The sequence below is a fragment of the Salvelinus namaycush genome, chromosome 25 (assembly GCF_016432855.1).
Source record: "Salvelinus namaycush isolate Seneca chromosome 25, SaNama_1.0, whole genome shotgun sequence".
In the NCBI taxonomy this organism is placed as follows: Eukaryota; Metazoa; Chordata; class Actinopteri; order Salmoniformes; family Salmonidae; genus Salvelinus; species Salvelinus namaycush.
The window spans coordinates 32,631,255-32,656,354 of NC_052331.1; the positions used below are offsets into that span (position 1 = coordinate 32,631,255).

At 42.4% G+C, this 25,100-nt stretch overlaps 1 protein-coding gene and 1 non-coding gene across 2 annotated transcripts; both read right to left on the bottom strand.

Moving 5' to 3' along the window:
• Positions 1–842: 842 nt before the first annotated feature.
• LOC120019897 (probable ATP-dependent DNA helicase HFM1) lies at positions 843–24,130 on the bottom strand. Its single transcript, XM_038963308.1, has 32 exons — positions 24,027–24,130; positions 23,460–23,728; positions 21,619–21,660; positions 21,433–21,503; positions 21,210–21,342; positions 20,796–20,947; positions 20,373–20,450; positions 19,982–20,137; positions 18,791–18,991; positions 18,599–18,687; positions 18,448–18,491; positions 18,208–18,309; positions 13,476–13,621; positions 11,090–11,184; positions 9,862–9,995; positions 9,424–9,471; positions 9,223–9,303; positions 8,910–9,001; positions 8,632–8,738; positions 8,495–8,542; positions 8,252–8,349; positions 8,003–8,137; positions 7,525–7,610; positions 6,395–6,478; positions 6,028–6,185; positions 3,472–3,575; positions 3,081–3,287; positions 2,645–2,769; positions 2,310–2,392; positions 2,088–2,194; positions 1,042–1,665; positions 843–859 (listed from the first exon to the last, which is right to left on the bottom strand). Exons 1-32 carry the CDS (start codon positions 24,128–24,130, stop codon positions 843–845), a joined length of 4,020 nt encoding a protein of 1,339 aa, XP_038819236.1.
• Positions 7,751–7,826, bottom strand: trnat-ugu. Its single transcript has one exon. It is a non-coding gene; the product is annotated as a tRNA-Thr (tRNA).
• Positions 24,131–25,100: the final 970 nt, after the last annotated feature.

Genomic DNA, 25,100 nt, shown 5'->3' on the forward strand with positions numbered 1-25,100 from the left:
ATCAAGGGACTGAAGGTGTGCCAGGAAAACATTCCCCGCACTATTACACCATTGGGCAGGATGGGTCCATGGACTCATGCTGCTTACGCCAAATCCTGACTCTGCCATCAGCACGACACAACAAGAACCAGGATTCGTCGGACCAGGCAATGTTTTTCCACTCGTCAATTGTCCAGTGTTGGTGATCATGTGCCCACTTGAGCCGCTTCTTCTTATTTTTAGCTGATAGGAGTGTGACCCGGTGTGGTTGTCTGCTGCAATAGCCCATCTGTGACAAGTAGGGCCGAGTTATGTGTTCCAAGATGCCGTTCTGCACACCACTGTTGTACTACGCCGTTATTTGCTGATTCTTGCCATTCTCCTTCGACCTCTCATAAACAATTTTTGTGAACAGGGTGGTGTACCTAATAAACTGGACCCTGACTGTATATAAGAACAGAAGCCTTGGCTTTGTCTGCTGTCAGTTTCATGTTGACCTCAGATCCAGCATTGAGATCAAGTCAACTGATACTATGGGTAGATAGTAACTCACTGTGGCCTTGTTGTCAGAGTGGCTCCAGCTAGCATTAGCCTGGGGGTTGTGTGGTCTGACAGGGAGAGTAGTAACTGGTATCTGAGAAACAACTGGGGAGGTCGACCTGAGACACACAAATCATTACATAACATTGATAATCAATTGCTCAGGGTCACATTTATCAAGTATTTGCAACAGTACCAAGTTCCTTCCTACTGACGTCTCTTCAACCAGAAACCAGTTTTGCCCGCTGGGATAGACTATAGATATTTCATTCAGTGAAATGACAGGGGTTTGACAGCTTGTGGAACTGTGAAGTCCTAGTTTGTTACGAGCTGAGCTCACCTGAGTGGGGAATTGGATGTAGTGAAGCGGGGTTTGGGCAGTAAACAAGTGGATGGTAGTGGTGTGAAGTTTCCTGAAACATTAATACATTTAACTATTAAATCATTTGCCCCACTGAAAAAGCATGAACAAAAAAATTATGTTATGTTAATATGTTAAAAAATGGCTCCCTCTTAGAATACCTTTTGGCCTATCACAGTCCAGGTCCACCCTTTTAGTTTTAGCAACAGTGGTGCATGGCTTCTCGTTGGCGTGCACCAAGTTGTCGTCCTCAAAATCGTCCCACTCGTCTCCCAGGTCAAAGGTCACGCTGGGGGTGATTGACGATGAGAAAAAACCACTGTCGTCGGTCAAGTCTACAATGGAACTCTGAGAAAAAGACCTGCTCTGGTTTTGGGGGGTACTGTTACCCCTGCTCTGGATTTGGGCGGTGCTTTTACTCGGAGGGTAACTCCTGCTTTGGGGGGTGCTGTGGCTCTGAGGGTAACCCCTGCTCTGGCTCTGAGAGATACTTTGGGAGTAACCCCTGCTCTCGGGGGTGCTATTACTCTGAGGGTAACCCCTGCTCTGGCGGGTGCTGTGGCTCTGAGGGTAACCCCTGCTCTGGCTCTGGGGGGTGCTGTGGCTCTGAGGGTAACCCCTGCTCTGGTGGGTGCTGTGGCTCTGAGGGTAACCCCTGCTCTGGCTCTGGGGGGTGCTGTGGCTCTGAGGGTAACTCCTGCTCTGGCTTTGCGGGGTGCTTTGGGGGGTGCTGTGGCTGAGGGATCTTCCAACGTAGGCATTGGGCTTCCTCCACATTGAAGTGCCTTAAAACAAAAATATGGATGGGTTATGACTGTGAGAACACGTTATTGTCTGTTTGCAGTAAATTCGAAGGAAGTAGTCTACTAGAAAATAATCTGTGTGTAAATTTGATTGAATCTACAATAGGTCTATTTCACGGAATCGTGGGATATAACAGTTTAAAAAACAACAAGACATAGGATTTTTTTGTAACTGAGACGTCCTACTTTGTGACTCCGTAAGGGTTTGAAGTTGAACAGGTGGTGGTTCCAAATCTCCCGTTGTCTGAGATATGTCTTCCAGGTAGTCATTATACTCTGTAGAGACACACATATGTTCAGTTACTCCTCTCAAGTGTCCATTTAGCACCATTTCACTACCACACTGCTGTATTGAAGGTGAATGGAGTTAGAAGCCTCTAGAAGCATTTCGATACTAAACATACCATGGCCATAGGTCACAACATGAGCCATCTCTTGGGGTGTTGCAAAGTCCTCAGCTGAATCTACACTCTGTGGTCTTGCCAAAGCGCCATACTGGTTACCTTCATACCTTCAAAACAAGTTAAGAAAAGATTTGGAATGTGTCATATACAGTTTGAATTAGTAATCAATTTACTCCAAGCTAATTAACTGCGTCTATGTTTTGGGTAAAGGAGGGTACGTACCTGGAAGAAGCAGGTAGGATTGGCTTAGGTGAATAAGAGAACTGCTGCATGTTCGCAGCTCCCATCCCGCCATTCATTTTCATCTAAAGGAACCAGCAACAGGCAGATGAAACATTAATTCGGGTAAAAGTTCCTCGTTCAGTTAGTCGATGACAAATCAGCTAATGATCATGAAACACGTGTCACTTGTCCTTTAACTTCAATGCATGATTTATGTGACAGTATGAATAAGTATTTTGTTTTAAGCCTCTCACTCTCTCTCTCAAATTAGAATTTTAGCCCAAAGGGGTTATATTTTAAACAACTGCTGCAGCTGTTGTCAGTTGTTCTCCCACCTTGAGGCGTTTGACTGGAGTCTCCGTCAGTGTGTCACTCCTGGTCTTCAGGTCTTGGAGGTAGGAGGTGAAACTCGAATGCTGATTCATCTGCCTTTTCAGAATCCCCAGCCCTCCATTTTTACCTGGGAAATGGATAGGAGGAAATTGAAAAAAACAATGTAATCATTTGTGAATAAACAATTTGAATGATTCTAAGTGTCAATTGAGCAATGGAGAGTTTGAGGACAAAAAAACTTGACTCACAGCAGTCGTGGCCACATTGATCCTTGTTTTTGCATAAGTGGTTACATTGTCTTTTGCCTGGATCTGATTGTGAGGAAAAAAAGATAACGGAAGTTGGGTTAAAAAAACAATAACAGTCCTTGTGAGTCCGCAAGTACAACTTAGCAATAGCTCAAAGTATACAAATGTAAGGTATTGAATATAAGTCTACCCTTTTCTGTGGCACATGTGGATGTGGAGTTTCTCTTCTGTGTTTGCTGAGCTGTTGGCTGTGTTCTCTGTGTTGCTCCCTGTGATCTCTGAGCATTATCCTGTGCTTGCTGCACAGTGTTATGTTGCTCAGGTGTGAGTGATTCAGCTCCGTACCTCTTCGGTCCAGAGAAGAAGGGACTAAACTTCTGTTGAATGTCCAACCCCACTGAAGAGAGGAAGATCTCAATGTAGTTAATAGAATATATTCTTACTTTTCATAAATCTCAATTAAACAATTCCACTCTACTTAAACTGCCTTTTACAAGTTTGAAGCAGTTTGTAGAAATGTATTTGAACACAAATCTATAATAAAAGTGAGAGAAAAATGTCCTGATAGTTAGCTGCCTGACCGTATTCTGAGCTGACCAGATTCACATTGATCTCCTCTCCTTTGGAGGCTTTCGCCACTTCAATCTTCTTTGACCAGCTTCCCGACTTCAACAGCATCAAGTCTCTGGACGAACACACAACACAGTCACTCTCCATTTCATCACTCTTTCCCCTTTCTTGGTCTTGCTCTCTTTCTTTCACTGTTTTCCCTGTCTGAGTATATGACGGTAACACTTTACCTAAAGCCTGCAGGCAGGAATCATCAACTAGATTCAGCCGCGGGACGATTTTCTTTCTCTAGCGGATGGTCAAGGGTCCGGAACATAATTAAGCAATAAGGCCCAAAGGGGGTGTGGTATATGGCCAATATACCGCGGCAACGCAGAGTGCCTGGATACAGCCCTTTGCCGTGGTATATTGACCATATACCACAAATCTCTGAGGTGCCTTGTTGCTATTATAACCTGGTTACCAACAAAATTAGCAGTAAAAATAACTGTTTTGTCATACCCGTGGTATACGGTCTGATATACCACGGCTGTCAGCCAATCAGCATTCAGGCAGGCCTCGAACCACCCAGTTTATAATTACAAATAAATTTTAGACCGCAAATTGACTGCAAGAATCCCAAACAGATATGTTTGATAAAAACATAATCATTTCAAACCTTGTTTACATTTGTATAAGATCACGTGTCTCACTATTATGGGTGGGAATACCTGGAAAGGATTTCTTAAATTAAAACCACTTGTAGCTATTTCTTGGTGTTTTTACAGTGAAAACTCACAACAAAATTAACAGATATTAATATACAGTACCAGTCAAAAGTTTGGACACACCTACTCATTCAAGGGTTTTTCTTATTTTTTTAAACTATTTTCTACTTTGTAGAATAATAGTGAAGACATCAAAACTATGAAATAACACATATGAAATCATTTAGTAACCAAAAAAGTATTAAACAAATCAAAATGTATTTTATATTTGAGATTCTTCAAAGTAACCAACCTTTGCCTTGATGACAGCTTTGCACACTTTCTCTCAACCAGCTTCACCTGGAATGCTTTTCCAACAGTCTTGAAGGAGTTCCTACATACGCTGAGCACTTGTTGGCTGCTTTTCCTTCACTCTGTGGTCCAACTCATCCCAAACCATATCAATTGGGTTGAGGTCAGGTGATTGTGGAGGCCAGGTCATCTGATACAGCACTCCCTCACTCTTCTTCTTGGTCAAATAGCCCTTACACAGCCTGGAGGTGTGTTGGGTCATTGTCCTGTTGAAAAACTAATGATAGTCCCACTAAGCACAAACCAGATGGGATGGCGTATCGCTGCAGAATGCTGTGGTAGCCATGCTGGTTAAGTGTGCCTTGAATTCTAAATAAACCATAGACAGTGTCACTAGCAAAGCACCATGACACCATCTCCTCCATGCTTCACGGTGGGAACCACACATGCAGAGATCATCCATTTACCTACTCTGCATCTCACAAAGACACAGCGGTTGGAACCAAAAATTAAACATTTGGACTCCTCAGACCAAAGGACAGATTTCCACCGGTCTCTCTTCTTGTTATTGGTGTCCTTTAGTAGTGGTTTCTTTTCAGCAATTCGACCATGAAGGCCTGATTCACGCAGTCTCCTCTGAACAGTTGATGTTGAGATGTGTCTGTTACTTGAACTCTGTGAAGCATTTATTTGGGCAGCAATTTCTGAGGCTGGTAACTCTAATGAACTTATCCTCTGCAGCAGAGGTACCTCTGGGTCTTCCTTTTCTGTGGCGGTCCTCATGAGAGCCAGTTTCATCATAGCACTTGATGGTTTTTGCGACTGCACTTGAAGAAACTTTAAAAGTTCTTGACATTTTCCGGATTGACTGACCTTCATGTCTTAAAGTAATGATGGACTGTCGTTTCTCTTTGCTTATTTCAGCTTTTCTTGCCATAATATGGACTTGGCCTTTTACCAAATAGGGCCATCTTCTGTATACCACCCCTACCTTGTCACAACACAACTGACTGGCTCAAACACATCAAGAAGGAAATAAATTCAACTATTTAACTTTTAACAAGGCACACCTGTTAATTGAAATGCATTCCAGGTGACTACCTCATGAAGCTGGTTGAGAGAATGCCAAGAGTGTGCAAAGCTGTCATCAAGGCAAAGGGTGGCTACTTTGAAGAATCTCAAATATAAAATATATTTTGATTTGTTGAACACTTTTTTGGTTACTGCATGATTCCATATGTGTTATTTCATAGTTTTGATGTCTTCACCATTATTCTACAATGTAGAAAATAGTAAAAATAAAGAAAAACCCTTGAATGAATATTAGTATTTTTTTTTGTTGCTTAAACTTGGGGGCCAAATAAAACCCCCCACGGGCCAATTTCGGCCCTGCCTGCAGGTATAATGCTTTATAACTTGTTATCATGTATGAACCTTTAAAACATCTTACAATACGCTTTTAACAAGTTGTCTCTACCGGCAAGCTTTAGATAAAGTGTGTCTCTATGCATGTATCAGTCTGTGTGTGTGTCTGTGTGTGACTCGAAATGTCAGTCCTCCTTATCTTACGTGAGTTTTTGCAGGAAGACCACGTTGTTGTCACAGTCCCCGATAATCATGGTGACATAGTGGTGGTCAGGAGCAGTTCTCTTTGACAGCAGCTGTTCGTGGTTCTTCACGTTCACAGTCACGACAATCTCTGCGGTGGCGACGTTGTATCTTGGAAGCTAAAACGTGAGAAATAAAAAATGAAATCAAAGGTTGTTGGGGAGATGTATTAATTGATCAGTAATTGAAAAGATACTCAGCCGTAATATTAAATGATATAAGTGTGGAAAAAATTCTGTTATGTCCCGACACCAAATATCGCTACAATGATTAATCTTGATCACCTTTTCCGTTCTAACAAAAATTCAACCAAAGCAAAGGTTTTTACCTGCTCCAAACAAACTTCATACTTGGGGAGATTGATGATAGCCTCTCTGATTTGGTTTCCGAATGGAGGATGTCTGTTGACGATCTAGACAGCAAATATTTGCATGTGAAAGCACTTTGTGACGACTCTTGACGTAGAAAGGGGCTTTATGAATAACATTTGACAGACTGATTTAATTGAATGCCATGAAACTGCATTTGTGTTTCAGTGGGTATGTCAATAAACCATGGAGAAATTGAAACAACAGGGTGTTTAAATGAATTACATTTACATTTACATTTAAGTCATTTAGCAGACGCTCTTATCCAGAGCGACTTACAAATTGGTGCATTCACCTTATGATATCCAGTGGAACAACCACTTTACAATAGTGCATCTAAATCTTTTAAGGGGGGGGGGGGGGGGGGGTTAGAAGGATTACTTTATCCTATCCTAGGTATTCCTTAAAGAGGTGGGGTTTCAGGTGTCTCCGGAAGGTGGTGATTGACTCCGCTGACCTGGCGTCGTGAGGGAGTTTGTTCCACCATTGGGGTGCCAGAGCAGCGAACAGTTTTGACTGGGCTGAGCGGGAACTGTACTTCCTCAGAGGTAGGGAGGCGAGCAGGCCAGAGGTGGATGAACGCAGTGCCCTTGTTTGGGTGTAGGGCCTGATCAGAGCCTGAAGGTACGGAGGTGCCGTTCCCCTCACAGCTCCGTAGGCAAGCACCATGGTCTTGTAGCGGATGCGAGCTTCAACTGGAAGCCAGTGGAGAGAGCGGAGGAGCGGGGTGACGTGAGAGAACTTGGGAAGGTTGAACACCAGACGGGCTGCGGAGTTCTGGATGAGTTGTAGGGGTTTAATGGCACAGGCAGGGAGCCCAGCCAACAGCGAGTTGCAGTAATCCAGACGGGAGATGACAAGTGCCTGGATTAGGACCTGCGCCGCTTCCTGTGTGAGGCAGGGTCGTACTCTGCGAATGTTGTAGAGCATGAACCTACAGGAACGGGTCACCGCCTTGATGTTAGTTGAGAACGACAGGGTGTTGTCCAGGATCACGCCAAGGTTCTTAGCACTCTGGGAGGAGGACACAATGGAGTTGTCGATTAATTACTTTGTTTGTTATAGTCATCTATAGAGGCTGAATGCTCACCAGCTCCAGTTCCCTGGCGTTGGTCTTCTCTATCTTATTGAAGGTGGTGAGCCCAGCGTTCACCATGGCGGCTGAAAGAGTCAACCCTGGAACAGATAGTCATTTGTGCCGTTACAGACAAATATAATTATATTATAAATAGAATCTCATTTATCATTTTAAAATCAGCCTCATTATTACATTTCTAATTTAGCAGACTTTGTAGTGAGTGCATACATTTTCATACCGGTCCCCCGCGGGAATTGAACCCACAACCTTGGCGTTACAAGCACCATGCTCTACCAACTGAGCCACACAGGACCACTATATTTATATGCTCACAGCAACTGTACTACTTTAATTTGTCTAGGAATAAATCAGTTGGTCAATGGATTTCTTAAAAAGGGTATCTGAACACAGTAACAGCATAGTAACCATTAACTACACATTTTCAACAAGCATTGACAGTATTTTTTTACATGTTTCAATGTCTTCCTACCTATTTTCTCCAGCTGCTTTGAGACGTAAGGAGAGTTCTCCCACAGCTTGGCACTGAAGCACTTGGCCAGTATCAGGGAGTTGAGCAGAGCAGAGAAGCCTGTCTTGGAGCGCTGGTTTAGAAACTCTGCCAAACCTGGTTCGTAATCAAAACACATCTTGGATCAAAGAGTGTTTTTTCAAAGGAAGCTTGCAAGGCTCAATGCAAATCATCTTCTACTATCAAAATGTTAAGTGATTGATGACTTACATCTGCTGATTCGGACTCCATTCCGGAAGATTCTACCGGTGTCTTGTGTGAGTCCAAACTCTTGGATTGGAATGGAGCCAAACTGGGCCTGAATCAAGCTGAGGTGGAAGACAGGTATAGTGGGAAAGAGATGAAGTTCAAGAAAATACTTTTGAGATTCACCCAAAGAGAATACATGGTGGCGTCAATGTCATCCTCCATCTTCTCATGTTGGTACACTGTACGGGCCACTGCTTGACTTACCAGTTCACCTTCATCTCATTGTTTTTAATCTTTCCCTCCATGGGATACCTGGAGAAAAAAGCCCAGATATGAGCATTTACATTTTTTGTATGTCACTTCACCTCTTCTTACAATGTATCATTGGATTGTACTCTAACCTGATGGTGATCCTGTTCTTGTCCTTGTTCAACGTGTTCAGGGTTCTCTTCTCGTTGACTCTCAGCTGCACGTCAGTGAACTCTCTGCCCTTCGCCATCAATTCTATCTGTGTGAAGAAGAGCCAGCTTCCATCTCAGTGGGAATCTCAATACAAAATCTACTCAACTCATCTATTCTAATTTCCTATGTAACAAACAACACAATACAGAAACTCAATAAAAACAGTGCATGTGCATATGAGACATGCTACAGTGTTACCCTATTACTGTATACCTACCAGCTCAGGTAAGGTCTCAGTGCCAGTCACCTTGCTGAACTGCGTCATGGTGTCAAACGCCACACAGTACCTGGCCATCAACCTGCCTCCCTCTGTAGGGGATGAGCACAATTACACATGTCAAGAAGAGAACAGACTTGAGTACAATGGCTTTTCGATGCTGGAAAGCAAATGTAGGAGATATCTGTATTGAATAACACCAAACATGTACAGGGTTTGTTAGTTGTTGTACACTTCTGATTATAACTAATGAAACAAACAGTAAAAGGCCATAGTAGCCACGCAAAAACCAAAATGGGTTGCCTCTCTCAACCTGTAGCTTTGATGTTGACATCCTCATCCATGGAGACCAGACCAATGGAGGCCAGGGAGTTCAGGTTCTTCAGACAGAGCTCTGGAGCAGAGAGTATGGAGAGACATAATACAGTTAGTTACTCACAAACACATGATAGAGATGTTCTGTGTTTTCAGATACGAAGTCCATATTAACAAAGAAAACACAGGAATGCCACACCTTGCAATTTGGCTTCGATCCCACATCGGTCCAAGTCGGTGGAAAAACCTGCAACAAAAAGTATGGACAGTTGTTTTCTCACGTATGATGTGCCAATGTATGTCTGTGACATTTATGACGTTTGAGAAAGTGTTGTAAGGATGTAGTGAGATATTCTAAGTACATGCTATTAACTGTACTATAATAAGCTAGCATCCATGTTAACAATCTAACTGCTGACTACTGCTGAAATATATTGTTAGCATGGGTGCTAGGCTAACTGGTTAATATTGAAATAGATTGTTAGCATGGGTGCAAGGCTAACTCGTTGATACTGAAATAGCCGAGCATCCATGCTAACGATGTAGCTGACTGGTGCAGAAATAGACTAGCATCCATGCTAACGATGCTGGCTAATTCTAATAATGACTGGGTGATGTCCAGTCTGTGTGTACTTACCGTAGTGTTTGGGGTTCTTCAGTGCTCTGATGTAGAGGAAGGTGGAGCGGATCCAGTCCAGGGCCATGTTGACGTCTGAGATGGTGTGGAGGACGATCTCTGCGTTCAGGTGCTCCACAAGGTGGGTGTGCAGGCTGAGGAGGACAAAAATACTTCAACCTCAATGTGAGCCACAAAGTGTATGAAATCAAACAGAGATTTAAAGAAAGGTACCGGTCTATGTAGTCAAACAATCATCATCACAATATACTGTATCATACAAATTAATGTAAAACCAAATCATATAAGCTACACTCTGAAACAAGAGTTGAGGAACTTTGATTGACACTGTACAGTCGTGGCCAAAGGTTTTGAGAATGACACAAATATTAATTTCCACAAAGTTTGCTGTTTCAGTGTCTTTAGATATTTTTGTCAGATTTTACTATGGAATACTAAAGTATAATTACAAGCATTTCATAAGTGTCAAAGGCTTTTATTGACAATTACATGAAGTTGATGCAAAGAGTCAATATTTGCAGTGTTGACCCTTCTTTTTCAAGACCTCTGCAATCCGCACTGGCATGCTGTCAATTAACTTCTGGGCCACATCCTGACTGATGGCAGCCCATTCTTGCATAATCAATGCTTGGAGTTTGTCAGAATTTGTGGGTTTTTGTTTGTCCACCCGCCTCTTGAGGATTGACCACAAGTTCTCAATGGGATTAAGGTCTGGGGAGTTTCCTGGCCATGGACCCAAAATATCGATGTTTTGTTCCCCGAGCCACTTAGTTATCACTTTTGCCTTATGGCAAGGTGCTCCATCATGCTGGAAAAGGCATTGTTCGTCACTAAACTGTTCCTGGATGGTTGGGAGAAGTTGCTCTCGGAGGATGTGTTGGTACCATTCTTTATTCATGGCTGTGTTCTTAGGAAAAATTGTGAGTGAGCCCACTCCCTTGGCTGAGAAGCAACCCCACACATGAATGGTCTCAGGATGCTTTACCGTTGGCATGACACAGGACTGATGGTAGCGCTCACCTTGTCTTCTCCGGACAAGCTTTTTTCCAGATGCCCTAAACAACGGGAAAGGGGATTCATCAGAGAAAATGACTACCCCAGTCCTCTGCAGTCCAATCCCTATACCTTTTGCAGAATATCAGTCTGTCCCTGATGATTTGTGAAAATGTATATTTGTGTCATTCTCAAAACTTTTGGCCACGACTGTAGAAGTAACCCATCACTATACCTGCTCTCAATAATTTCTGCCCCATTCATGAACTGCATGTACTTGTCTTTGGTGTGAGTCTTGGTCATGATCACTGCGGTTGCTGACGTATCAAACTGGAGAGGAAAATAATTCAGAGTCAAAGCCTTACATCAAATCAATGGACCGTCCACTTTCAGTGACACTGCTGCCATGGATACAGTGCCTTGCAAAAGTATTCAGACCCCTTGGTTACAAAGTGGGACTAAAATCTATTTAATTGTCATTTTTGTCAACAATCTACACAAAATACTCTGTAATGTAAAAGTGGAAGAAAACATTTACACTACTGTTCAAAATGTTTGGGTCACTTAGAAATGTCCTTGTTTTTGAAAGAAAAGCAATTTTTATTGTCCATTAAAATAACATCAAATCTATCAGAAATAAATACAGTGCAGACGTTGTTAATGATGTAAATGACTATTGTAGCTGGAAACGGCAGATTTTTAATGGAATATCTACATAGGCGTACAGAGGCCCATTATCAGCAACCATCACTCCTGTGTAACAATGGTACGTTGTGTTAGCTAATCCCAGTTGATCATTTTCAAAGGCTAATTGATCATTAGAAAACCCTTTTGCAATTATGTTAACACAGCTGAAAACTGTTGTTCTGATTAAAGAAGCAATAAAACTGGCCTTCTTTAGACTAGTTGAGTATCTGGAGCATCAGGATTTGTGGGTTCGATTACAGGCTCAAAATGGCCAGAAACAAATACCTTTCTTCTGAAACTCGTCAGTCTATTCTTGTTCTGATTAATGAAGACTATTCCATGTGAGAAATTGTCAAGAAACTGAAGATCTCATACAACGCTGTGTACTACTCCCTTCACAGAACAACGCAAACTGGCTCTAACCAGAATAGAAAGAGGAGTGGGAGGCCCCGGTGCACAACTGAGCAAGAGGACTGTTCTCAACTGGCAGCTTCATTAAATAGTACCCACAAAACACCAGTCTCAACGTCAACAGTGAAGAGTTCCTCTGTCCAGTGTCTGTTCTTTTGCCCATATTAATCTTTTATTTTTATTGGCCAGTCTGAGATATGGCTTTTTCTTTGCAACTCTGACTAGAAGGCCAGCGTCCCGGAGTCGCCTCTTCACTGTTGATGTTGAGACTGGTGTTTTGCTTTACACCAGAAACTGGGAGAGGAATTCACCTTTCAGCAGGACAATAACCTACAACATAAGGCCAAATCTACACGGGAGTTGCTTATCAAGAAGACAGTGAATGTTTTTGAGTGGCCAAGTTAAAGTTTTGACTTAAATCTGCTTGAAAATCTATGGCAAAACTTGCTGTCTAGCCATGATCCCCCAACACCTTGACAGAGCTTGAAGAATTTTAAAAGAATAACGGGCAAATATTGCACAATCCAGGTGTGCAAAGCTCTTAGAGACTTACCCAAGAAGACTCTCAGCTGTAATCGATGCCAAATGTGTTTCTAATGTGTATAGACTCAGGGAGCTGAATACTTATGCAACGGCTATATTGTAGTTATACATTTTTCTTCCACTTTGACAGTGTATTTTGTGTAGATTGTTGACAAAAAAATTACAACTCAATTTTAATCCCACTTCGTAACACAATAAAATGTGAAGAAATCCAAGTGGTCTGAATACTTTTGCAAGGCACTGTATATTGTGAAAAAACTATGGCTCATTTTCTTATCCAATGCATTCAGATTTGAAAATACAGCATGGGCACTGGCTACAAATCAGGCAAAACTAGTGGAAACGTCATAATGAATAGAACACTTTGTAATTACCTAATTTCAACTCGTTTTTCCCGCTGCATAGCGGGCAACTAATTTTGCCCGCTGGGGCAGCAGGTAGCCTAGTGGTTAGAGCATTGGCCAGTAACCGAAAGGTTGCTAGATCGAGCTGACAAGGTAAACATTTGTCGTTCTACCCCTGAACAAGGCAGTTAACCCACTGTTCGTAGGCCATCATTGTAAATAAGAATTTGTTCTTAACTGACTTGCCTAGTTAAATAAAGGTAAAATATAAAAATAGGAGCTGGTTTTGGACTATGATTTGTACCCTAGACCACTTGACCTCCCGGGTGGCGCAGTGGTCTAGGGCACTGCATCGCAGTGCTAGCTGCGCCACCAGAGTCTCTGGGTTCGCGCCCAGGCTGGGCTGGGTTTGCGCCCAGGCTCTGTCGCAGCCGGCCGCAACCGGGAGGTCCGTGGGGCGACGCACAATTGGCATAGCGTCGTCCGGGTTAGGGAGGGTTTGGCCGGTAGGGATATCCTTGTCTCAGTATGTAAAAATGTAATAAAATGTATGTACTCTACTGTAAGTCGCTCTGGATAAGAGCGTCTGCTAAATGACTAAAATGTAAATGTAGAGGGCGTGTCTGTAATCTGTACCTGTGGCCGGCCTGCTCGGCCAATCATCTGCAGCATGTCGGCGTCGCTGTACTCCTTGCAGGCGCCCCCGATGTAGTGCATGGTGGACTTGATCACCACCAGGTGGGCTGGCAGGTTCACCCCCATCGCCAGAGTACTGGTTGTAACTAAGAAACCACATACACTGCCTTCAGAAAGTATTCATATCCCTTGACAGCCTGAATTCAAAATTATTTTTAAATCCCCTCTCACACATCTACATAATGACAAGTAAAAACACGTTTATTTGTGCACATTTATTGAAAATGAAATACAGAAATATCTAATTTACATAAGTGTTCACACCCCCAAGTCAATACTTTGTAGAAGCACCTTTGGTGGCGATTACAGCTTTGAGTGGTAGTGGGTATGTCTGCATCAGCTTTGCAAATTCTTCCTTGCAGACTTTCTCAAGCTCTGTTAAGTTAGATGGGGAGCGGCGGTGAACAGCAACCTTCAAGTCTTTGCACAGATTTTCAAATGGGATTCAAGTCTGGGCATTGGCTGGGCCACTCAAGTACTTTCACATTCTTGTTCTGAAGCCATTCCAGCATTCCTTTGGCTGTATGCTTGGGGTCATTGTCCCTTTTGGAACATAAATATGTGCCCCAGTCCATGGTCGTTTGCACTCTGATACAGGTTCTCATCAAGGATTTGCCTGTATTTGGCTCCATTCATTGTTCTCTCTATCCTTTCCAGTCTCCCTGTCCCTGCCGCTGAAAAGCATCCCCATAGCATGATGCTACCACCACCATGCTTCACGGTAGGGATGGTGTTAGACGGGTGATGAGCTGTGCCTGGGGCAGGTTGAATAAAAATAAACAATACCTTGGAAAATTTGTGAATCTATTATTCTTGTGCAATTTATATAGGTTACATTGAGGTTTGTCTTTCATTATTTTAGGCTACCAGGTATTAGTACATAAGCTTTAGGGCCTAACTGTACACGCGCTAAATAGCCTACACAGCCAAATAATGCTTTGGGAACGAGCAGAAAAAGTTAACTTCAATCCACAGAGGCAAAAACAAAATGAAAAAACAAAATGAAGCACTAAATGTAGGCAAAATGTGAAGAAATATGATTAATTTATTTCTGCATCTTGAGAGAATGCAATGCTCAGATACCATCTGTAGAGGTGCTCTCTTCATCATAAAAGTTGATGGTATTTCAACCATATTAAATATGCATCGAAGCCGAAACTGAAATCTTATCAGAAACACCTTGGGTTGTTTTCACAGCATTATTTCCCCTTACAACCGGTCAAACTGATGTAATTTGGACATTTTGCACATTAAATCTTTCCCGTGTTTTTTTGTTGTTGCGTTAATGTATTTTCTCCACAGTCCCTAAACGTCTTTGCTCTGCGAAAGACGACAGAAAACTTTACCGATGTCAGCTAGATTGAAGCATTCATTCTATCGATCTATGACATTATTCTGTTGAGCAAGGGTTTATTTAGTCTTCTAGGGCAACATATAATGACAGAAGAGAAGCTGCATGTATCTAATTATAGCCAAGTTGACTAACAAATAGCCTTACAAAATGTCGGCAATTATAAGCAGAAACATATCTAAATCAGGCAACAACAAAAAATCATCCATCCCGTCCAAAAATGTGTTCTGCCGTCTTTGGCTGTAGCCTATAGGGCCTCAGATTTTCACTTTACCACATATACACTATATATACAAAAGTATGTGGACATACAGTTGTGGCCAAAAGTTTTGAGAATGACAAATATACATTTTCAAAGTCTGCTGCCTCAGTTTGTATGATGGCAATTTGCATATACCCCAGAATGTTATGAAGAGTGATCAGATGAATTGCAATTAATTGCAAAGTCCCTCTTTGCCATGCAAATGAACTGAATCCCCCAAAAACATTTCCACTGCATTTCAGCCCTGCCACAAAAGGACCAGCTGTGTGAGTGTTGACGAGGACAAGGCTGGAGATCACTCTGTCATGCTGATTGAGTTTGAATAACAGACTGGAAGCTTCAAAAGGAGGGTGGTGCTTGGAATCATTGTTCTTCCTCTGTCAGTCATGGTTACCTGCAAGGAAATACGTGCCGTCATCATTGCTTTTCACAAAAAGGGTTTCACAGGCAAGGATATTGCTGCCAGTAAGATTGTACCTAAATCAACCATTTATCGGATCATCAAGAACTTCAAGGAGAGCGGTTCAATTGTTGTGAAGAAGGCTTCAGGGCGCCCAAGAAAGTCCAGCAAGCGCCAGGACCGTCTCCTAAAGTTGATTCAGCTGTGGGATCGGGGCACCACCAGTACAGAGCTTGCTCAGGAATGGCAACAGGCAGGTGTGAGTGCATCTGCACGCACAGTGAGGCGAAGACTCACTGGGACAGACTGATATTCTGCAAAAGGTATAGGGATTGGACTGCTGAGGACTGGGGTAAAGTCATTTTCTCTGATGAATCCCCTTTCCCATTGTTTAGGGCATCTGGAAAAAAGCTTGTCCGGAGAAGACAAGGTGAGCGCTACCATCAGTCCTGTGTCATGCCAACAGTAAAGCATCCTGAGACCATGCATGTGTGGGGTTGCTTCTCAGCCAAGGGAGTGGGATCACTCACAATTTTGCCTAAGAACACAGCCATGAATAAAGAATGGTACCAACACATCCTCCGAGAGCAACTCTACCAACCATCCAGGAACAGTTTGGTGACAAACAATGCGTTTTCCAGCATGATGGAGCACCTTGCCATAAGGCAAAAGTGATAACTAAGTGGCTCGGGGAACAAAACATCGATATTTTGGGTCCATGGCCAGGAAACTCCCCAGACCTTAATCCCATTGAGAACTCGCTTCAAGAGGTGAGTGGACAAACAAAACCCCACAAATTCTGACAAACTCCAAGCATTGATTATGCAGGAATGGGCTGCCATCAGTCAGGATGTGGCCCAGAAGTTAATTGACAGCATGCCAGTGCGGATTGCAGAGGTCTTGAAAAAGAAGGGTCAACACTGCAAATATTGACTCTTTGCATCAACTTCATGTAATTGTCAATAAAAGCCTTTGACCCTTATGAAATGCTTGTAATTATACTTCAGTATTCCATAGTAACATCTGACAAAAATATCTAAAGACACTGAAGCAGCAAACTTTGTGGAAATTAATATTTGTGTCATTCTCAAAACTTTTGGCCACGACTGTACATACTTTTTGTATATATAGTGTATATGTATGTGGACACCCCTTCAAATTAGGGGATACGGCTATTTCAGCCACACCCGTTGCTGACAGGTGTATAAAATCAAGCACACAGCCATGCAATCTCCATAAACAAACATTGGCAGGAGAATGGCCTTACTGAAGAGCTCTGACATTCAATGTGGCACCGTCATAGGATGCCCCCGTTCCAACAAGTCAGTTCCTCAAATTTCTGCACTGCTAGAGCTGCCCTGTCAACTGTCAGTGCTGTTATTGTGTATTGGAAACGTCAAGGAGTAACAATGGCTCAGCAGCAAAATAATCTGTCCTTGGTTGCAACACTCACTACCGAGTTCCAAACTGCCTCTGGAAGCAACTTCAGCACAATAACTGTTCATCGGGAGCTTCATGAAATGGGTTTCCATTGCCAAGCAGCCGCACACAAGCATAAGATCACCATGCGCAATGTCAAGCAGCGGCTGGAGGGGTGTAAAGCTCGCCGCCATCAGATCTGGAGCAGTGGAGACGCGTTCTCTGGAGTGATGAATCACGGTTCACCATCTGGCAGTCCGACGGACGAATCTGAGTTTGGCCGATGCCAGGAGAATGCTACCTGCCCCAATGCATAGTGCAAACTGTACATTTTGGATGAGGAGGAATAATGGTCTGAGGCTGTTTTTCATGGTTAGGGCTAGGCACTTTACTTCCAGTAAAGGGAAATCTTAACGCTACAGCATACAATGACATTCTACACGATTCTGTGATTCCAACTTTGTGGGAAAAGTTTGGGGAAGGCCCTCTCCTGTTTCAGCATTACAATACCACCCGTGCACAAAGCGAGGTCCATACAGAAATGGTTTGTCGAGATCGGTGTGGAAGAACTTGACTGGCCTGCACAGAGCCCTGACCTCAACGAACACCTTTGTGATGAATTGGAACGCCAACTGCGAGCCAGGCCTAATCGCCCAACATCAGTGCCCGACCTCACTAATGCTCTTGTGGACACAAAGATCAATGAGTAGATTTAGATAGCGGGAATAGATGAAGGGTTGATTGATGCAGTTGAAATTAATAACTTTTAATTTGTATTTACTAAAAATAGTCAAGTAACCTAAGATAACTCAAGAAATCTGTCATAAATATTGACATTTTTGCAACTGTCTAGGATGTTTGGTGTAGTATTTCTCAAGTGAAAAAATGTGCATGAGGACAAGTCGTCTCTCGTTGAATGACAACAGGCATTTAATTGAAGAAGCCCTACTGTTGACCAAAACAAAAGAGCAGGACTTGCAGCGCATTGAGCTTCACAAATAGAACCAAGTTCTATTTTAGCGCCTGGCTACGCAGACGCTCGAGCAGTGTGTGTGCAATGATTGAATAACATGTATGTGTACATTTATTTTGCAACGCTCGAACATGCGACGCGGTCAGCATGTAAAACGCATCGCGCTGAATGACGGGCAGACGAACGCTAGATCCACATTCGTTGCGATGTGTGAGTGCCTTTACACAGTACAGGCAGGTCTCCCATGGTGAAGGTCCTAATGCTTACACAGTACAGGCAGGTCTCCCATGGTGAAGGCCTCTTCAATCACCTTCCTGTCTGACAAGTCTACCCCAGCATGGTGGAAACCAACCCCAAACGTCACCAGGTCTGGAATAGAGAAAACGCAGGGCTAGTGATTTCACATTCTAATGCAATAATAGTTATATTCAAATCAATGAGAAATGTTTGCCTACATGATACAGAAGAGAAGGAATATAAATTATTAACCCTAAATTATCCACCAACCTCTGAGTTTTGAGTCCAGGAGAGAGTTTGCATACTTCATCAACCTGCAAACAGAAGATTCCAACGATTCAATCAGATCTAACTAAACAGCAAGACATTTGTATTGAGTACCTGTACATCTGTAGAGAATAAAAAGGTAAGTAGCTCAAACCTTTGTTTGTGCTCAATCCTCATGATGAACCTGGCATCTTTGGCCAGAACAGAGGCTGACTGCTGGACTCCTTTCCTTGTTGAGCAAAACTGTTTAAAAAAAATCCCATGTGTGAGCTATTAACAATGGCAATACTTACAAATATGGTGCTGGTCATGTCTACATTTCAGACACACAAAGAGAGTTCCTCACAACAAGGGTTGGTTTCTGGTCCGAGTAGGTCTGGATGATGTTGGCCATCTTGTAGTTGAGTGACAGGTCGAACTTGAACTCAGTCTGGTTGCTGCTGCAGGGGAAACCCAGCACTACTTTCCTCAGTTTCACCGGTCTGTGACTCTCATCCATCTCCAGACAAGTAGCAGGGCCTCTGTTGTCACACAGCCAGTCTGCTATCTGCCATGTCAAACCATTGAACACAGTGAGTAGAGGGAATTTCTTAAAATAAATGCTCTGTTTAATGATAATTGGTAAATAGCAATACTTCCAAGACGCCTCCTCCTCTCCTTCCCTATTTCCTATTCCCTTACTCTTTCTGAAGGAGACAGGACGGGAGAGATAAGAACAACATAATATATGGAGATCAGTGGAGGCTGAGGAAAGGACAGCTCATAATAATGGCTGGAATGGAGTCAATGGAATGGTATCAAATATGGTTTCCATGTGGTTGATACCATTCCATTGACTCCATTCCAGCCGTTGCTATGAGCCGTCCTCTCCTCAGCAGCCTCCACTGATGGAAATCAGTGGTGTAAAGTACTTAAGTAAAAATACTTTAAAGCACTACTATCTGTACTTTACTATTTATATTTTTGACTCTTTTACTTTACTACATTCCTTAAGAAAATATTGTACTTTTTACTTCATACATTTTCCTTGACACCCAAAAGTACTCGGGACAGGAAAATAGTCAAATTCACTCACTTATCAACCAAACATCCCTGGTCATCCCTACTGCCTCTGATCTTGTGGACTCACTAAACACACATGCTTCGTTTGTAAATTAGGTCTGAATGTTGGAGTGTGCCCCTGGCTTTCCGTAAAATAAAATAAAAAGTAAAAAAAATGGTGCCATCTGGTTTTCTTAAAATAAGGAATTTGAAATTATTTATACTTTTACTTTTGATACTTAAATATATTTTCAACCAAATACTTTTAGACTTTTACTCAAGCAGTATTTTACTGGGTGTCTTTTACTTTTACTTGAGTAATTTTCTATTAAGGTATCTTTACTTTTACTCAAGTATGAGAGTTGGGTACTTTTTCCTCCACTGATGGAGATGCATGTATCAGAAAGGGAAAGAAGGACTAGTGAAGGAAACCTCTTTAGAGTATTAGAATATGACCAAAGTGTGCCATCACCCTCTTGGCCCCTCAGCCACTTACATCCTTGATATTGGGAATGGTGGCAGAGACAGCCACAAATCTCATGGAGAGGTCCTCCTGGGGGTTCTCTGCTGCACGGTAGGCATGGACCGCCTTCATCCTGCTCACCACCACCTCTAGTGTCGCTCCACGCGTAGTGTCTTTCACCACGTGCACCTAGAAACAGAGCCAAAATTGAGTATATTTAGTTGTCAATGAAACACATAACATAATACTAGACAGATACGCACTACTAAGTACAATGACAAATTAAGAAAATTAAGAAACAATAGAACACAATCAGTCTGTCCAAGCTGTTTCAGAGTGTTATTTGACCAAGTCTACGGTTGCAGTGATACCTGAGGGAATTTTTAACAGACCATGAATTAGCTACTTAGACATATCCACTGACCTCGTCAATAAGGAAAAGCCGGACCAACTGCAGCAGGCAGTTATCCCTCCACTTCCTGGTCATGCTGTCCCATTTTTCCTGGGAGGAACAGAGAAATGTGTCTGAGCTTTATAGAGAACTGGTTAATGAAGTGTTAAATTAACAGTTGGTCAGTTATTGTTTTTTTAAATGAATATTCTAATCAATTATCTTGATATAACACAATGCATCCACGCACCCTCAAAACAAAAATGTATCTATTCTCGTATACCCAAGCCCTGTTTGCATGACAAACATGGGAATCCTGTCTGCTTGTTCTTCAATGGATGGTTGCTATGGTCACAGGATCAGCCACATCATTCTGCTACATATTACACAGAAACAAAATGGCTGCTAGTGACGTGCTTTAATGCGACATGTACACTGGGATACATTTTCACTTACAGGTGTGGTCATGATGATATGGGCGTCCTGAATCTCAAAGAAGTCGTCGATCTCTGTGTCTCCTGTCAGCTCCTTGCAGCTCAGGCCCAGAGGCTCGAATTTCTTCCTCCAGTCCTCAAAGCGCTGGCTGCATAGAGCTTTGATGGGGGCCACTGAAGAGAATAACATTCAATTAAATTTAATAAACAGTTTTCATTTAATAAATACTTAAAATACAACATATACATTTTGAACACTTTGAAAGTGTGAATGTAAATCAGGTCAAAAATGACATATGTTAGCTAGCTTAACCCATACAGTAGCTTTAACTGGTTCTTGGTGTTTTAGATTGGCTGTTGATGTCTTAGTACATGTAATCTATTGCTTTTTAAAAGGATACTAAGAAACGGGTGGTCCTGATGTGACATTACTTACTATAAACAGCTTTGACGTTTCTCCAGGGCTCTGTGGTTTCCATCAGTAGGCGGATGATGGCCAACTCAAAGAGCACTGTCTTACCAGAACCAGTAGGAGCACAAGCCACAACGTTCTTTCCTGTGTAAAGAACCTGCAAAAAGCATTTTGTTCCAAGAAATCAATCACAGATATTGTTTTGATGATAAAGGTTGAAGATTGAATAAAGTGTAGATGCACTTACATCGTCCAGGGCTTTGGATTGGACGTAGTTGAAGTAAGGGAACTCTCTGAAGACAGATCTGAATTTTGCATCTGTGTTACTTTGATTAAGTATACAAACATATTCCAACTAAAATAGATTTGTAGATTTCGTTAAGTTTAATGTATTTCAGCAGTAATTACTTGGGCTAAGGGTGAGAAAGGATACGGATTTCAGAGACTGGTCGGAGTATCCCAGGCCCAGAAGTACCTGATATGAAAACAATAAATCTGTATTTATGTATTTATATTTCAATATCCAAACCAATTCCAGTCAAAATGGGAGATATTGGCCACCCCTAGTGGTAATTGTGTGCTATTACAGCCAAGAGGGCATTGGGTAGGGCTCACCTCGTTTCACCTCATCAAGCCCTCAAGAACAGTGACAGCTGCTGCCATGACCATTAAACCTGAGTACATTCTTCAGCTACAACACATCATAGCTATATATATATATATATATATATATATATATATATATATATATATATATATATCAAATTGATCAGAAACCGTGTAGACATTGTTAATGTTGTAAATTACTATTGTAGCTGGAAACTGCAGATTTTTTATGGAATATCTACATAGGCGTACAGAGGCCCATCAGCAACCATCACTCCTGTGTTCCAATGGCACGTTGTGTTAGCTAATCCAAGTTTATCATTTTAAAAGGCTAATTGATCATTAGAAAACCCTTTTGCAATTATTTTAGCATGGCTGAAAACTGTTGTTCTGATTAAAGAAGCAATTAAACTGACCTTCTTTAGACTAGTTGAGTATCTGGAGCGTCAGCATTTGTGGTTTCAATTAAAGACTCAAAATGTCCAGAAACAAAGAACTTTCTTCTGAAACTCGTCAGTCTATTCTTGTTCTCAGAAATGAAGGCTATTCCATGCGAGAAATTGCCAAGAAACTGAGAATCTGGTACAACGCTGTGTACTACTCCCTTAACAGAGCAGCGCAAACTGTCTCTAACCAGAATAGAAAGAGGAGTGGGAGGCCCTGGTGCACAACTGAGCAAGAACATTAGCGTGTCTAGTTTGAGAAACAGATGCCTCACAAGTCCTCAACTAGCAGCTTCATTAAATAGTACCCGCAAAACACCAGTCTCAACGTCAACAGTGAAGAGGCGACTCCGGGATGCTGGTCTTCTAGGCAGAGTTCCTCTGTCCAGTGTCTGTGTTCTTTTGCCCATCTTAATCTTTTATTTTTATTGCCCAGTCTGAGATATGGCTTTTTCTTTGCAACTCTGCTTAGAAGGCCAGCATCCCGGAGTCACCTCTTCACTGTTGACGTTGAGACCGGTGTTTTGCGGGTTGAGGACTTGTGAGGCGTCTGTTTCTCAAACTAGACACGCTAATGTACTTGTCCTCTTGCTCAGTTGTGCACCGGGGCCTCCCACTCCTCTTTCTATCTGGTTAGAGACAGTTTGCGTTGTTCTGTGAAGGGAGTAGTACACAGCATTGTACGAGAACTTCAGTTTTTTGGCAATTTCTCGCATGGAATAGCCTTCATTTCTGAGAACAAGAATAGACTGACGAGTTCTTTGTTTCTGGCCATTTTGACCCTGTAATCGAACCCATAAATGCTGATGCTCCAGATACTCAACTACTCTAAAGAAGGCCAGTTGAATTGCTTCTTTAAATCAGAACAACAGTTTTCAGCCGTGTTAACATAATTGCAAAAGGGTTTTCTAATGATCAATTAGCCTTTTAAAATGATAAACTTGGATTAGCTAACACAACTTGCCATTGGAACACAGGAGTGATAGTTGCTGATAATGGGCCTCTGTATGCCTATGTAGATATATATATATATTTTTAAATCAGCCGTTTCCAGCAGCAATAGTCATTTACAACATTAACAATGTCTACTGTGTTTCTGATCAATTTGATGTTATTTTAATGGACAAAAAAAACTTGCTTTTCTTTCAAAAACAAGGACATTTCTAAGTGACCCCAAACTTTTGAACGGTATATATATATATAATTTCTGTCTGTGCTGTACTACCTTGTATCTGAAGGGGCTGGGGTGTCATGGGGAGGACGTTAGCCCTCTTGGTGCCCTTGTCCGGTGTATGCGGTGGGGGTCCCCGGGCTGCAGCCGGTCCCAGCCCGCTGAGGGGGCTGGGGCCTGCTGCTGACTGGCTTGCCAGCCGAGGCTCTGTCGCCATGGAAACCCGGTTGAAGGTTTGCTGCTCTCTGGGTCTTGCCTGGCTGTGGCGGGTGTTCAAGTCTGCGCCACTGTTCAGCACCTGACCAATGAGAGGTTTGAACAAACTGTAACGAGAACGAGATGATTTCATTAACGGGCAGATAGATCATAAGTGCTTGCAGTAATATCCCACATATCATGATGTAACTAGTACAGCCATATCTTTGATAAAGAAGATTACATTTCAGACGGGCTTTGGCAAATGTACGATAAAGGGATTTTTTTTTTTACACTCATTACATTGCAAAACAATAGTCGCTGAATAAGACACATGATTGGAGAAAAAAAAGACAGCAACTGACATTTACTATGTATTCTGAATGCAAAGTATACACACTCATTAGCTTCATTTGAATGGTTTACCTTCTCCGTACAGGTGGACTTTGGCTGAAGTCCAGAGGAAAATGTCTCTGCTCCAGCGCATGACCAGAGTCCTGTGGGCTTTCAGTTCGATCTCTGCTGACCATTGTGGAATACTGGGATTTGTTCATGAAGTCTTCCTGAGACCAGAGAGCACACCCACCCTGGCCCTCAGGTTCTTTTCCTCCATCACTGGGAATCTGATTAAAATCTGTGTTCTTTTGTATGAAACCATCACTGCCGACTGTTCTTTTCAAAGGGGGAATGAATTTCTTGGACCTCTGAGAGAAACCTGCATTGGAGATGATAGAAGACATGATGATGTAATGACTGACAGGGACTGACATAACTTGAAACAAAATCCTGACTCCTAGGGCCGGTGTCAAACCCAGATTAAGCATAGTCTTAAAGAAAAAAATTACGGTAAATGCATTTTAGTCTAGGACTATGCTTAATCTGGCTCCGGGAATCTGGCCCAGGGCCTTACAGTATTGACTGAATTGACTAAAATGATTGAATCACCTCAAATGTAACTTACTGAATGATGAAAGATCCTCTGCCTCTTTCTGGATGTCCTGAGTGGCTGGAATCTGGGAGAGGGATGGAGGGGGTTCCAACTGCCAAGAACTCTGCTCTTGACAAAGTGGCTTTCTGGAGACAGGACCAAGGCAGGAAAAGTTTTTAGCAAGCGTCCTCCATAACAAGAGCACAGTTCCTAGCTAATTATACATTTAGGAGGGCATGACTGTGGGATGCAGGTTGTTTCTGACAACTCACACTTTGTGGACAACTGGCCTCTCAAAGAACAAGTTATCCAGGGACAAAGTACACTCTTCTGAGTCCAACATCTTGTCAGTTCACGTAACAGTCATCTGTAGAATTACAAAGTTAGACGTGGGCACGCTTTCATCCGAACGTGAAAATACTGCCCCCTATCCCAGAGAGGTTAGACGTAATCATGGTATATGCAGCAGACACCTGACAGCCATTTCAGGGAGATGTTGCCACAACAGGAGTCTTTATAGGTTCTGCCTAGGTTTGCAGCAACTGGGAGGGATTGAATCAGTAGCCTGACTA